The following is a 13,727-nucleotide window of genomic DNA, read 5'->3' as shown; positions in this document are numbered from 1 at the left end:
AATATTATAGTAGACAGAGGTAGCAATGATACTCTGCAAAAAGCTAGCCCTTCAATTACTCTTTCTTGAACCTTAGTCCTAAATTAGTAATTCTAATTCACTGCTCCCACTACACTAATTCCGGAAATCGGTATCACCCCTCCATCACTTACATACTCATGAACATACAGATGCTCAGCAGTCCAAATCCTCCCACAGTCCCTCCTAGCCCGTTAATAAGCCAAATTGCTATAACATTCTGGATGCCCTTTGCGATCCTCAGTAAAGTTAAAGCCAATGAGATGTAGGATGAGTTGTGTGCGGGGTAGACAGGGGATGTGAAATCATTGGGCAACTAGCATATTGTATTTACTACCCCTCTATCAGGTGACCTATCTCTTAACAAAATCTACCCTCCCACTTATCCTATAGTGCCTGTGTCATAAATTCGGACTCAGTCATACGAATCGAAACCCGAACTATGGACAAAGCAAAATCCTATTGTAATGACAGTGCTTGCGACAAACCGTGTTGGGAAGAAGCCTCCCAGAGGCTGCGCGCGGAACATTCTCAACTATTCGCCCAGTTGGAGGAGGTGCTAAATGCACAAAGTCAACCTTTATCTGGTAGAGACTTATCAGGCCAGATAGCAAAGTCGATAGCGGAAAGCAAAAGTCGGATTATGGAAAGAGATCTACCTTTTCCTTGGAAGCATCGCGATGAGAGCGAGAAAGCGAAAATACGGAAAGCCTTGGACAGTATACTCAAAGCTGTGTCTGTGTTTAAGGACATGGGTACCGCTGCCGCCAATGTTGACCCGTCCCATATGGGAATTGCTTGGATTGGCGTCAGTCTGATTTTACAGGTATTCCAAGGTTTCATTCTTGCACATGTATTCAAGTGAAGTTTTACTAGAGATAAATGACTAATGTATGCTCACAGCTAGTACTGAGTGGCGCCGAACAAAATGCTGCCGCGCTACAAGGGCTGGCTCAAATTTCTCCTATTATCACGAGATATGCAAAAGTTGAGGAGATATATATTGAGCAAAGAAGGAAAAACCAGGCTATAGATCTCAAAAAAGACTTCAGAACGCAGGTTGTCAATCTCTACACCAATATCTTGGTATATCAGGGGACAGTTATATCGCACAATAAGCGCAACCGCCTAGGTGAGTTTATTTTCCTCAACCACTGGCAGCCTTTGTTATACAATGCTAATTTTACCGTTGTGTAGTGCAGTATGCGAGAGCAATTCCAAAAGTCGATGACTGGAACAAACTATTGCAAGATATTGTGAACTTGGATGCAGAGTGCAGAAAATTTACTCAGATTTTCGATTTCGAAGGTATATTGACAAGCCCCAACATTAAATCGGAGACTAGACTAATAGTTATGAATGTCTAGAGCAAAGCGCTCAACACTGGGAGCTGAAAAAGATCTTGGAACAACAGGATCAACAGATGGAGCAAGTGTTGTTTCAAATAAGTCATATAAAGGAGCAAAGTGAAGCACTAATCAACGATAATGATCGAAGTGGTACGTATCAGGCTCAGAACCATACACAGACAACTAATTATTGCGCAGAAAATAAGACAATTCTTGAATGGGTCTCAACCACCTTGCCTCACGATGACCATACCCGAATCCTAGAGCATGGAAAGCTGAACAGCGACTACGCACAATCAGGAAAATGGCTCTTTTGCCGGTCGGAATTTCAGTCATGGAATACCAACGATGACAGTCGGTCTGTACTCTGGTTGCCCGGACCAGGTGAGCGAAATTTACTTTTCAATTTGCATTCAATCGCTAGGCTAATTTATCTGGCATCTAGTTGGCACAGGAAAGAGTTCTTTAGTGTAAGCCAGCCTCTTATTAATGTGAAGTTTGAGTCTGACTAGAAAAATTCCAAGTTGTCTTATTGTTGAGCAATTCTTGAGTCACTCAAGACCTATTGGACAAGAAGCCGATCGACTCGCATTCTTCTACTGTTCGAGAAAGCAGGGGACAGAAGAAGCAAACAGTCCGAAAACTGTTCTTCGAAGTGTTCTTCGTCAACTAGCCTGGTCAAAAACTAATCTCTCAGTCGCACCAATCGTGAAAGAGAGGTACCGACAATGGCAGCAAGATCAGGGCTATGGTGGCCGTGAGCTACTAACAGATGATTGCATTAAGCTGCTCACTCAACTCATCGCGTCCAACTATCACACTACAATCATTATAGATGCTTTGGACGAGTGCTCCGACTTTGATGAGCTCCTGTCTAATCTAGAGAAGATAATGTCTGCATGTCAGGGGAAAGTCAAGTTTCTACTTTCGAGTCGAATGCATGTTCCCGTACATGAGATATTTCCAGCCAATGCCAGGATAGAAGTCGGCCTGGACAACAAAGATGACATTGAACTTTTCATCAAAACCAAGATTGAGCAGAATCAACGACGTCTGGAACAATGCAAATCGGCAGAGCTCAAGGCTCGAATGATTAAGACACTGAGCGACCGGGCTCAAGGAATGTGAGTGCAGAGCTTCAGTCCCTGATGTGTATCATAGCTTACTGATGGATGAAAAATATAGGTTTCGATGGGTTGAACTGCAACTGGATGTTTTTTTTAGTTCCAAGTCTAAAATAAGGCGCCCAGACGTTTTCAAGAAAAAGCTTGAAACTCTTGAATCAGGATCTGGAATTCCAGAGCTAGACGAAGTGTACGATGAGATTTACGATATGAACGTGTCAACAAACGAGGACCGCAGGGCTGCAGAACGAACATTGAAATGGATAATGTGTTGCCGAAGACCTTTGAGCATCGAGATTCTCGTGAAAGCGGTGTCTCTCGATTCAAATGGTGACCTCGATGAGGCAGTGGATGCAGATTATATTTTGGCAATCTGCAGTAACTTCATCGTCATCGATCATAACCAAATGGTCCAATTTGCGCATCTCTCGGTTCGGGAATATTTGGTAAGCGGCGCAAGGCATGGCTATACCGCCGCCGATGCAAATACGCAGGCAGCAAGGACCTCCCTCTTAAATTTGCTGAATGGATGTTCTCAGGGTGATGCAGACGCGAGGAAAAGAGATGGATTCCTTCAGTATACAGCATTGTACTGGCCAGTTCATTGTTCACTAGCATCGATGGACGATGAAAAAGGACAACCCCTTCAGCACCTTGTCAGCAAGTTCCTATCCCCAACAGAGCCAAGCGGGGGTTTCACCACATGCTTGCAAATCTGGGCAGATGTATTATGGGAATTTGATACCCGTGAGTTGAAAATGCGGATCAGGGCCAGCCTCAATCCTTCCAAATCCCCAGTATTTACAGCATGTGCCTGGGGGTTCTATGACGTGATACAGAAAGCCTTATCTGGTGCTTTCAATCTGGATGAGCGCAATTATGATGGTGATACCGCTCTGGCTGTGGCAGCCAATTTCAATCATATTGAAATAACGAGACTGCTACTGGAGAGCGGGGCAGACGTTAATTCAGTTAATAGTGGAGGCTATACGCCTTTGCACTACGGGTCAGCACCCTGGAGCCGGGAGTCGTCGCTTGAGGTTGTCGAAATTTTGATCCACCATGGGGCAGATGTCACCAAGGCAATTGAAGGCCCCATAAATGATCAGTGGACATCGTTACATCTAGCGACACTCTTTGGATATGAGGATGTAGTCCGTCTCTTACTGGATAAAGGAGCTAGGGTCAATGCAAAAACCAAGCATGGCTCGACAGCTCTACATGTCGTTCACCATAAAAGCACTACAATTGCACAAATACTTCTGGAACACGGCGCAGATCTCAGTCTAGAAGACGAAAACGGCCAAACGCCTTTGCAGGAAGCGGCAGCGAATGGAGGAGAGGAGATGGTAAAGTTCTTTTTGAGGTACCAAGGTCTTGAGTCTGATGCAAAAAAGTGGATTCAGCAAGCGCAATTTTATAATGCAGTTCTTGAAGGGGATGAGGACACTGTTGGGTTGCTGCTGGAAAATGGGATAGATATGATGATGAAAAACGTTCGGGGAGAATATCCACTTCACTGGGCTATACGCAGCGGGCAACTTGGGGTTGCGTCTCTACTTCTGCAGAAAGGCGCAGATATCGACGCAAAAGATCAATTTGGGTGGACTGCGCTGATCTTGGCTTGCGCGAATAGAAATGAGGAAATGATGCAGTTCTTGCTGGACAACGGGGCAGACATCAATATAAGAACCGATGAAATGGCTGGTGGTCACACGGTACTCTCTTACGCGACTGCCCAGGGGGAGTGGCAGCTTGTGGAAATGCTTTTAAGACAGGGAGCAAGCCCACAAAGTGTGGCACTTGATTCGCTGAGGCGGGGGATATATGTCTCACCTCAAGAGTTTGAAAAGGCACTAGAAATTGTTCGGTCTCACATTAGATAGGCCTTTCTAAGTTAATACCTATAGAAGTGAAGGATCCTTCGGGTCCTTATGCCATTCGCAGATGCCATTCCTGCGTAGGTTTCTCCTGGTAATCCCAAGGTAGTCTAGACTATATGAACGAATTTGTAGATCTGTGCATGACTTTCACTCTTTTGCTCTTGCTGCTAGCTTAGAGCATCTATATGTATGATGACTCGGATGGTTTATTACTCGCTTAGAAGAAATCACGTTGTAGCACTGGCACTTGCGTTGGGTGAGCATTGAGCCTTCCTCTTCCCGTCCTATATTCTAGAAAGATACCTAATTTGAGCCCCTGAGCTAGAAAGTAGGAATTTGAATAATTTATTACTTGGTATAAATTTGTTTGAAATTCAAGCGATTTTTTTGAGAAGAGACAGAATTATGATTGGAGGTAGAGCTCTAGTCAAGGATGATATCAAGCTCATAGAGAGCAGAGAATGGTAAAGAGGAGGATACAAAGGATAGAAGACAAGGAAAATCATGAACATCAAGACCGACTCAGTTCGCGTCCGAGCGAGGCCCAAGATAATCATAGACGAGCTTAACCCGAACGACTTCATTTCCCTTCTTTCCAACAATATGCCTGCTGTGGTATCTCGACCCATTGATGTCCTCAAATCCCCAAGCCTGGTGTGTCACGGCATTGTAGTCCAGGTGCTCCGTCTTCAAGTGAACGAAGCTGTTAATGCCCTCTTCCATTCCATCAACCAGAAAAGAATCTTCTTCATCCAGTTCCTTGGCACCAGTCCACCCCTGGCTCACACGAATCTTTCCGAACAGCGCGTGAGTGGAGTCAACACCTTGGAAGTCAAGCACCTTGTTCTCCTGGGTGGCTGGCAGGCCTGAGGTCGGCTTGAGATCGATGTCCATGTGGGTGAAGCCGTCAGATGGGTCTTCCCACTCCTTGACTTCTAGAATGACATTGGTCATGTTTAAGACTTTGCGCATCAGCCAGTTAACCCCTTGAAGCTTGAGAAGAGGGTCGTATTCGGTGGACATGGCACGATTCTGTGGATGTTAGTATCGGGCGCAGAATAAAGTCTATTGAGAGACTTACCAAAACCCACTGGCCATCGAGGCTGTTGAGTGTAATTTTTGCTGGGGCGGACATTTTGATTTTGTTTCCTTGCTTGCTGCTGCTAGAATTATTGATGCCTTCAATTTTCTTTCTCGGTGCTTTTATGTTGCTACTTGAGAAATCAATAAATATAGATCGATCAACTATTAATACAGTCGAAGTTCCAGAAAGCAGATCAGCTAATCACTTGCTGTTTCCATATTAGTAGGCGTATAAGCTTCCCCTTAATTTCCTAAAGGGGTAATCCACCATATGGGTGCCATGTGGTTTTGTCTGACGATCTGTTTCAAAACTACAGAACCAATGAAAGTCAAATGTCAGATTGAAGATCCGATTTACGAAGATGCTGATCCTTTACTTACTCAAAGGTTTAAAAATACCATCACTATACGCACTCCATACGAAATCTCGTAAAATATGGGATAAATTCTCCGTACCCACATTATGGCCCCAACGTACAAAAGGACAGTCGAAACGACGTCAAAGCCTAGATTACTCGTAATATCTTTTTTTAGAATTACAAACCTTACCATTTTCGGTAATATGTGGTCTTGATCTTACCTACCTGAGTACTGTAAAGCATCAAGTTGGAACTTGGATTGTTGTCGGCTTTAGTGATGAGAACACTTTCCTTTCACCCCGAATTCGCCACATGATGCTGTCCGAACATGGATCGACACTCTGACTACGTGAGGATCCCTGCACCATGGTATATGGAATTCCTAATCCGGAAGGCAAGATATGTTGTCAACAAAAGGAGGGAGAGCTGCACATTGAAAGGAGGCAATCGAATCAGCTTCTTTCGTTTCCACTGATCAAAATCTGCTTATTTTGAAATATTGGTGCTTTTGCACTGCTTCATTGCTTAAAATCGCCACTTCACTGCAAGGGTAATACGAGTCTACCTGTATGTAAGGCTAAGGGCGGCCTTCTGGATTCTCAATCACTACGACATACTAACAAGGATTTCAGAATTCATCGCCCACTATCTGGGTACTTCTCGACATGTCATCGTCTAACAACGATGCCGAGCTGGCCAACCCAGAGATCAAGCCCCGTAAATCCTCATGGAAGGTCATGCCGGTGCCCGCAGAACGACAAATATCACCCGAATATGGAGCGGGCTTCATTAGCAGGTGGACGTTTAGTTGGATGGGGGATTTGATGTCGGTTAGTTGAATTCTCGAAGATCCTCGCCAATACCCTTACATATGCTAATCAATCTTCCATTCTACTAGACTGGTTACCGCCGTCCCCTGAAGATCAATGACATTCCACTCCTCAACCCCAACAGAAGTGTTCAAAAACACAGTGTCACCTTCGATGCCCATTTCGCTGAGGCGAAAGCATCGGCTGATATCAAGCACCCTCTTTTCACCGCCCTACACAAGACCTTCGCCCGCGAATTCTGGATCGGCGGTCTATGTCGTTTGTTCGCTGATCTATTTACTGTTGGAAATCCTTACACGCTTCGTTATTTGATCGAATGGGTTCAGAATAGCTATTATGCCCATCTCCCGGGAAGCACTATCAGAAATCCGGATCTCACGAGAGGAGTCGGGCTGTTAGTCGGCATTATCTGCATGCAGATATTACTCAGCTCATGCCAGAACCACTTCTTATATCGTGGAACTATGGTCGGCGGACAGGTCAGGGCAGTTTTGACCAACAAAATCCAAGAGAAGAGCATGAAGATATCTGAGCGAGCTAGGGCTGGTGGGTCCGCCCAACCTCTTATCAAAGACTCCGGGACCACATTACACGATGTCGACTTGGATGAGAAACCCGGCAAGGAAAAGCCTCAATCTTCTGAAAAGCCCAAAGATGTCGATCCCGAAGCCGGTTGGTCTAATGGTCGCGTTGTTAACCTCGTGTCTATGGATGCTCATCGGATTGATTCGGGTATCAGCATGATCCACGTCGTGTGGACCTCACCGCTAATCATTTGCGTCTGCATGGCTCTACTGATTGTCAATCTTCGCCAGTCCGCTCTGGCTGGCTTCGGAATGCTGATTTTTGCCATGTTCTTCCTCGTCGTTGCCGTGAAAGCAATTTTCGCCCGTCGCCAGGTAATGAACATGGCCACCGACGTCCGCGTGGGCCTAACGCAAGAAGTCCTCCAGGCGATTCGACTAGTCAAATACTTCAGCTGGGAGGAAAGTTTCATCGAGCGTTTGATTGAAATGAGAGCCGACGAGACACGCCAACTGCAAGGATACAACTTGATTCTTAACTTTGTGACGTCTCTCGGACAGAGTCTGCCTGTTCTAGCCTGCATGATCACTTTCGTGACGTATGCCTGTATCACTAAAGGCGGTCTTGATGTCGCTATTGTGTTCTCAAGTGTTGCCCTTTTCAGTTCTCTCCTCACACCTACCGCTTTCTTACCCGCCTGTCTTGGTCATGCCTCCGATGCATGGGCCAGTATGACAAGAATCGAGGAATACCTTCTAGCAGAAGAGGTGGAGGAGGTGGAGGTTGACGAAAAAATGCGAGATGCGGTGATAATCGAAAAAGCTGAATTTACCTGGGAGAAGGGACTGGCTAACCGAACTGCGGTCCTTGATGAGGATGAAGAGGAAGAGGATGAGAGCCCGCAGGCCGTTCGGAAGTCGCTAGCCGCTTTAAGAGCAAGCAGAATGTTCCAGGATGGAGAAATTAACTCTTACAATAATCGAGACTCGCTGTCTGCATTGCGAGCGAGTCGAATGTTCCATGATGTCGATTACGACACTAAGGGGTTTGCATTGCCTACCTTCGACTGGGAAGGAACCTCAATTGCAGGACCTTCATCGCGGTGGGACAGACCGGCATCCTTTATGCCGACTTCATATGGATTTGAAAGACCCACTTCCTTCCTGATGCCCTCTTTCTCGCGAGATAGATCCAATACGAACAATTCACAGGATAGGCGTCTTTCCGTGGCGAGACCTAGATCGACGATAAGACCTATGTCAAATTGGTTCCGGCCTGAGTCAACCTTCCGACCTAAATCGACTATCCGACCTATGTCGACTTGGTTCACGCGTCCTGCTTCGACCCTGAAACATCCACTGGAGCGGGAAGAAGTCGGTATAGTCCCTGCTCTAAGGTGGGAAGATGGCGCACATGCCTCCGAAAAGGGATCAAAGGGGCGACGCGCATCAGGTGCCGTCTTGTCGAGCCCGCCTTCCTACGAAGAGTCTTCATCGTCGAGCACCTTAGCAGACGAAGCTCCTGTCCTAGCTCCGTTTTCAATCCCCTCTATCTCCCTGAATATCAAACGTGGAGAGCTCTTAGCAGTTATTGGCGGAATTGGAAGTGGGAAGTCCTCTCTTTTATCTGCTCTAGCTGGTGACATGCGCAAGGTACGTGGAACTCTTAAGTTCCACTCTGATTGTGCCTATTGTCCCCAGACAGCATGGATCCAGAACGCCACCGTCCGCGATAACATCCTCTTTGGTGCTCCCTATGATGCTACGTGGTACGACAAAGTAATCACCGCATGTCAGCTCCGTCGCGATCTGCAGATCCTCTCCAACGGCGATGCTACAGAGATTGGAGAGCGAGGTATCAACGTGAGTGGCGGACAGAAGCAGAGGATTAGCTTGGCACGAGCCATGTACTCCAATGCCGATATCCTTTTCCTGGATGATCCGCTAAGCGCCGTGGATCCATACGTCGGACAAGCTATCTTCGAGGAGGCAATTCTCGGAGCCCTTGGAAGCAAGACAAGAATTCTCGCAACCCATCAAGCTCACATCCTCAGTCGTTGTGATCGGATTCTGTGGTTAGATGACGGAAAGGTCAAGGCGCTCGGCAGCTTTGCCAAGCTGAAGAAGAAGTATCCTGACTTTGCTGCTCTAGTAAAGGAAGCGGAGGGAAATCGGGAGAAGGCAACGAAAGAAGATGCAGAGAAGAAAGCCGACAAGCCCGAGGAAGAGATTACTACAGTCAGAAAGCTTGCTGGAGATGATACCATGCCGGAGCTCATGCAAACCGAGGACGATGTTGATGGTGGCATCCCTTGGTCTGTCTACAAATCCTATCTTGCCTGCTCCCGAAGCCCCATCGCTATCACCTTAGCTATCCCGCTTCTCTGTCTCGCCCAAGGCAGCGCCATTCTCTGTGGGTTGTGGCTCGCCTGGTGGGCATCTGACAGGTTTGGGTTCGAAAGAAACACATATATCGCCATTTATGTCAGCCTTGGTTTGTGTCAAGCCCTTTGTCTCTATCTTTTCAGTCTTTGCATTTCGATTCTCTGCACCAGCGCCAGCAATGTTATGCTCGACAAAGCAACCATAAAGATTATGCGCGCACCAGTTTGGTTCTTCGATACTACGCCACTTGGCAGAATTATGAACCGGTTTTCGAAGGATGTCTACGTGATGGATGACGCTCTGCCAGAATCGCTGAGACTCTTCTTGGTCGGAACTGCGATGGTTTTGGGCATTCTCTCACTTATCGTGTCTGAGTTCCACTGGTTTGGCATTGCCCTTATTCCCTGCACTGCCATCTTCTTTTTCTCCGCATTCTACTATCGCGCCTCTGCGCGTGAGCTCAAGCGCCACGAGTCAGTCCTGCGTGGTGTTGTTCTCGCCCGCTTCACTGAAACACTTTCCGGTGTGAGCACCATCCGCAGCTATTCGATGCAAAATCAATTCTCTACATCGCTGCAGCGCGCAATCGACGACATGAACAGTGCCAACTTCTTGACATCTGCCAATCAGCGATGGTTGGGCATGCGCTTGGATTTCGTTGGTGTCTTACTAATCGTTACAGCTGGTGTTTTGGTGGTTACCCAGCGCTCTACCCAGAATCCGGCAATTTCTGGTGTTGTGCTAAGTTACTCCCTCGGTGCTGCACAGGTTCTGCAATTTATCATCCGCCAATGGGCTAATGTGGAGAATGCGATGAATGCCACGGAACGAATTCACGCTTACGGACCCGGTGACACTCTCCCTATTGAGGGTAACAACGGTACTCCGCCTGTGGCTGCTCCCGAATCCTGGCCGGAACAAGGAGGCATCACGTTTGGAGATGTGCACATGCGTTACCGTGAAGGCCTCCCGGAGGTTCTCCGCGGGTTGAACCTTGCCATCAAACCGGGTGAGCACGTTGCCATCGTTGGACGCACAGGTGCCGGAAAGTCATCCCTCATTGGAGCTCTGTTCCGGACATGTGAGCTCTCTGGAGGTTGCATCACCATAGACGGTGTCGACATCTCAACAATTCCATTGGATGACCTACGCTCCCGTCTATCTATCCAGCCTCAAGACTCAATCCTCTTCCGCGGAACCGTCCGCAGTAACCTTGACCCGTTGCAGAGGCACACGGATGAAGAGCTCTGGCTTGCCCTGCGTGGAGCCTGGTTAGCCGAAACCCTCCAGCTAGACGATACTGTCGAAGAAGAAGGAACCAACTTCTCCCACGGCCAACGCCAGCAACTCGGTCTAGCACGTCTCCTTGTCCGAAACAGCAAGGTAGTTGTATGCGACGAGGCAACTTCAAGTGTGGATCTAGAGACAGACGAAAAGATCCAGCGCACTATGGTTGAAGCTTTCAAGGGGAAGACTGTGATTACGGTAGCCCATCGTATTCGAACTATAATAAATTATGACCGCGTGTGTGTTATGGACAAGGGATCAATCGCGGAGCTGGGAACGCCGAGTGAGCTCTGGGATCTGGGAGGTGTGTTTAGGGGGATGTGTGAGACGAGTGGGATCTCGGAAGAAGAGTTGCAGCGATTTATCTGAGCGTTTAAGCATTTGATTTTTATAGACATGAATACTAGCTAATGAAATTTTTCCTTTCGTTCAATATAAAAACCTCTTATAGAATTGGCACTATCTTGTACACTAACAGGAATCTTTGATGACCTTGGTAGAGGGTCTGCCACTCTATAATTTGTCCAGCATGATTATATCATTTCTAGGAATTAGGCAATGCCACCTTGGTGGTCTTTGCTTTAGTCTCAATACAAGACTTGCTTTCTGTGATAGATAGACGGTGTCAATAATTCGTCTGTGAAAACTTACCGGCTGACATGTTAAATAATACCAGAGCCTTATCATGCGCTATACAGTAAAATGAAAATTGCGTCAACGCAGGAAAAAGGTGATACCGGACATTTTACATACAACTGAGTACCAGGCGAGATAACCTGCAATAGTGTTCTAGAGTAGAAAATCGGCAGATCTAGTGTGTCAATAGAATACGTAGAGTTCGTTATATACCATTAGTCTAAACCCAGGTCATCCTTCCAAGCGGGCGTATATCATATTACGCAGGTGCTCTAATTGGTTGACAGTACACACCCCATCAAATTTCTCAAACAAACCCTGTCCCCTGTGAGGTTGATTACTGCTTTAAAGCTCTGGTAGTAGTATTTGCCTGCACATAATACTGCCCTTGCAGAAGGCGGCGGGGAATATCTACGCCCTGTTTGGGGGCCATAATCAGCTTTGCCTATTCAGGAAAAGCGTGTACACAGAAATGTAGAAGGTCGGTAAGGATCAGCAAGCCCCAATCCAAACCCCGCTTTCCAATTATAGGGACGCTAGCTTAATTCTTGCTCAGGGATCACAGAATAGCCCATTTTGGTTGATGATCCCCTTATACAGAGCAACTGAATATAAACCAACCAGAGATGCTCTGGACCGGCATGATTGAAGTTTTCGAGTAGGACCCGCTTGCACTATATGAGCCAATAGAAATCCAGAATTTCCCAACAGGGGTGAAACAACGTGACTTGATTGGTTTAAAGTTTTCGCGTTGCATGCTCAATCAGGATTAGCGTCGCGAAATCGACCAAATCGGGTAAACAGTTTGCCTGGTTGGAGCTTAGCTGCGCCTTATGAAACAAGGAATCCGACTGGTTGCGGTAAAAGAAAATGTTGGTGCCTCGCCCGCGCTAGTGACCCTTTCTTTTACAACTCCATTTCCCAATCGGGCTCATTTTGAGAGGCTTGGCCACAGCCACGAGAGCTAAGCAAAAAGGGGAATGCAGGTTGTCAGCAACTTACTATATAAGATATCGATGTCTCCCATAGACATAGCCTTTATTAGATCAATCTCCCAAGCTTTCTTCTATCACTATCAAGATTCATCACCGGATCTAAAATAGTTCTTTCAACCAAGCACTTGCCAAGCTTTATACTAAGTATTCGTTAAAGACAACCACATTCACCACAATGGGCAAAATCGACTACAGCAATGGGATCTCCATTCTCCAACTAATCGTCTACCTCCCCGCCATCTTTGTCTCGATATTCCTCGTCGCCCGCCATGGGCTCCGAACAAGCTGTGGCTTCATCTTCCTCACTATTTTCACTCTCCTCCGCATCATCGGTGCGGGATGTGACCTCGCTACAATCGCATCTAGCTCAACATCTCTGTACACCACATATGCAATCACAAGCTCAATCGGTCTGACCCCATTGATGATGGCCTGTTCCGGACTTCTCTCTCGAGCGTAAGTTACCCTTATTCTTGCATCAAAGAAAACGACTAATTTTAAAACAGCGATGGTTCCATCAAGAGAACCACGGGACACGGTCTCCCTGAACTCCCAACATTCCGCGCTTTCCGCATTCTCAATCTCGTGGCCCTGATTCTCTGTATCACCGGCATCACTTTAAATATGAACGACAGCGGCGTAATCAAGCCATCCATCGAAGCAAAGATCGGAATGATCCTCTACATCGTCGCCTGGTTCTTCATGGTGTTACTACTCGTCATCCTCAACAACCGCCGTGGTGGTCTTGAGCCTGGTGAGCGCCGCACTCTACTGGCTGTCGCCATTTCATCGCCCTTCATCCTCGTCCGTGTTGCCTACGGTGTCCTCGTTTGGTTCTTGGACAACAAAACCTTCAGCATGGTCGGTGGCAACGAGACCGTGACTTTGGTTATGAGTGTTCTAGAGGAGTTTGCTGTTGTCATCACTCTTCTTGGTGTTGGTGTTACCCTGCGCGTGCGCGGGAGTCGGCAGAACCTGGACAAGGAGCAGGCAATTCAGCCTCAGTGGCCTGTTCAGGCTTAAGAGATCTGATTCGTCTAGAGCTTCAGGTCCGACATTTATAAAAGATGACGGAACTACATAGATGAGCTGTCGGTGGCTTTATTGATTTCATGGTGCATGGACTTTACCTGTACAGGTTTTAATGACCTATTTCCTATGTTGGTGTTATATCGGTGTTACAATTTAGCGACATATGAAACTTTACGCATCTTCTTGGCAATCGGTCGATTTACACATTAGGTCTTGTACGCC

At 46.9% G+C, this 13,727-nt stretch overlaps 4 protein-coding genes across 4 annotated transcripts; 3 read left to right on the top strand and 1 right to left on the bottom strand.

Moving 5' to 3' along the window:
* Positions 1-769: 769 nt before the first annotated feature.
* On the top strand, positions 770-4,377 carry N7520_004522 (uncharacterized protein; the record flags this gene model as incomplete). Its single annotated transcript, XM_057138456.1, has 8 exons — positions 770-844; positions 922-1,150; positions 1,216-1,326; positions 1,386-1,517; positions 1,566-1,751; positions 1,813-1,837; positions 1,892-2,491; positions 2,592-4,377. The coding sequence occupies 8 exons, from the start codon at positions 770-772 to the stop codon at positions 4,375-4,377; spliced, it is 3,144 nt and encodes a 1,047-aa protein (XP_056996663.1).
* A 519-nt stretch (positions 4,378-4,896) lies between these two features.
* Positions 4,897-5,509, bottom strand: N7520_004521 (uncharacterized protein; the record flags this gene model as incomplete). The annotated part of the gene is made up of 2 exons (XM_057138455.1): positions 4,897-5,406; positions 5,456-5,509. 2 exons carry the CDS (start codon positions 5,507-5,509, stop codon positions 4,897-4,899), a joined length of 564 nt encoding a protein of 187 aa, XP_056996662.1.
* Positions 5,510-6,481: 972 nt separating this feature from the next.
* Positions 6,482-11,211, top strand: N7520_004520 (oligomycin resistance ATP-dependent permease yor1; the record flags this gene model as incomplete). The annotated part of the gene is made up of 2 exons (XM_057138454.1): positions 6,482-6,646; positions 6,715-11,211. 2 exons carry the CDS (start codon positions 6,482-6,484, stop codon positions 11,209-11,211), a joined length of 4,662 nt encoding a protein of 1,553 aa, XP_056996661.1.
* A 1,437-nt stretch (positions 11,212-12,648) lies between these two features.
* Positions 12,649-13,496, top strand: N7520_004519 (uncharacterized protein; the record flags this gene model as incomplete). Its single annotated transcript, XM_057138453.1, has 2 exons — positions 12,649-12,929; positions 12,980-13,496. The coding sequence occupies 2 exons, from the start codon at positions 12,649-12,651 to the stop codon at positions 13,494-13,496; spliced, it is 798 nt and encodes a 265-aa protein (XP_056996660.1).
* Between the last annotated feature and the right edge of the window lie 231 nt (positions 13,497-13,727).

This window comes from Penicillium odoratum, assembly GCF_028828045.1.
Source record: "Penicillium odoratum strain IBT 22623 chromosome Unknown utg000004l_segment0_segment0, whole genome shotgun sequence".
NCBI classification, from domain to species: domain Eukaryota; kingdom Fungi; phylum Ascomycota; class Eurotiomycetes; order Eurotiales; family Aspergillaceae; genus Penicillium; species Penicillium odoratum.
The sequence above is the reverse complement of the archived record's forward strand: the minus strand, read 5'-3'. Positions and strand labels throughout refer to the sequence as shown.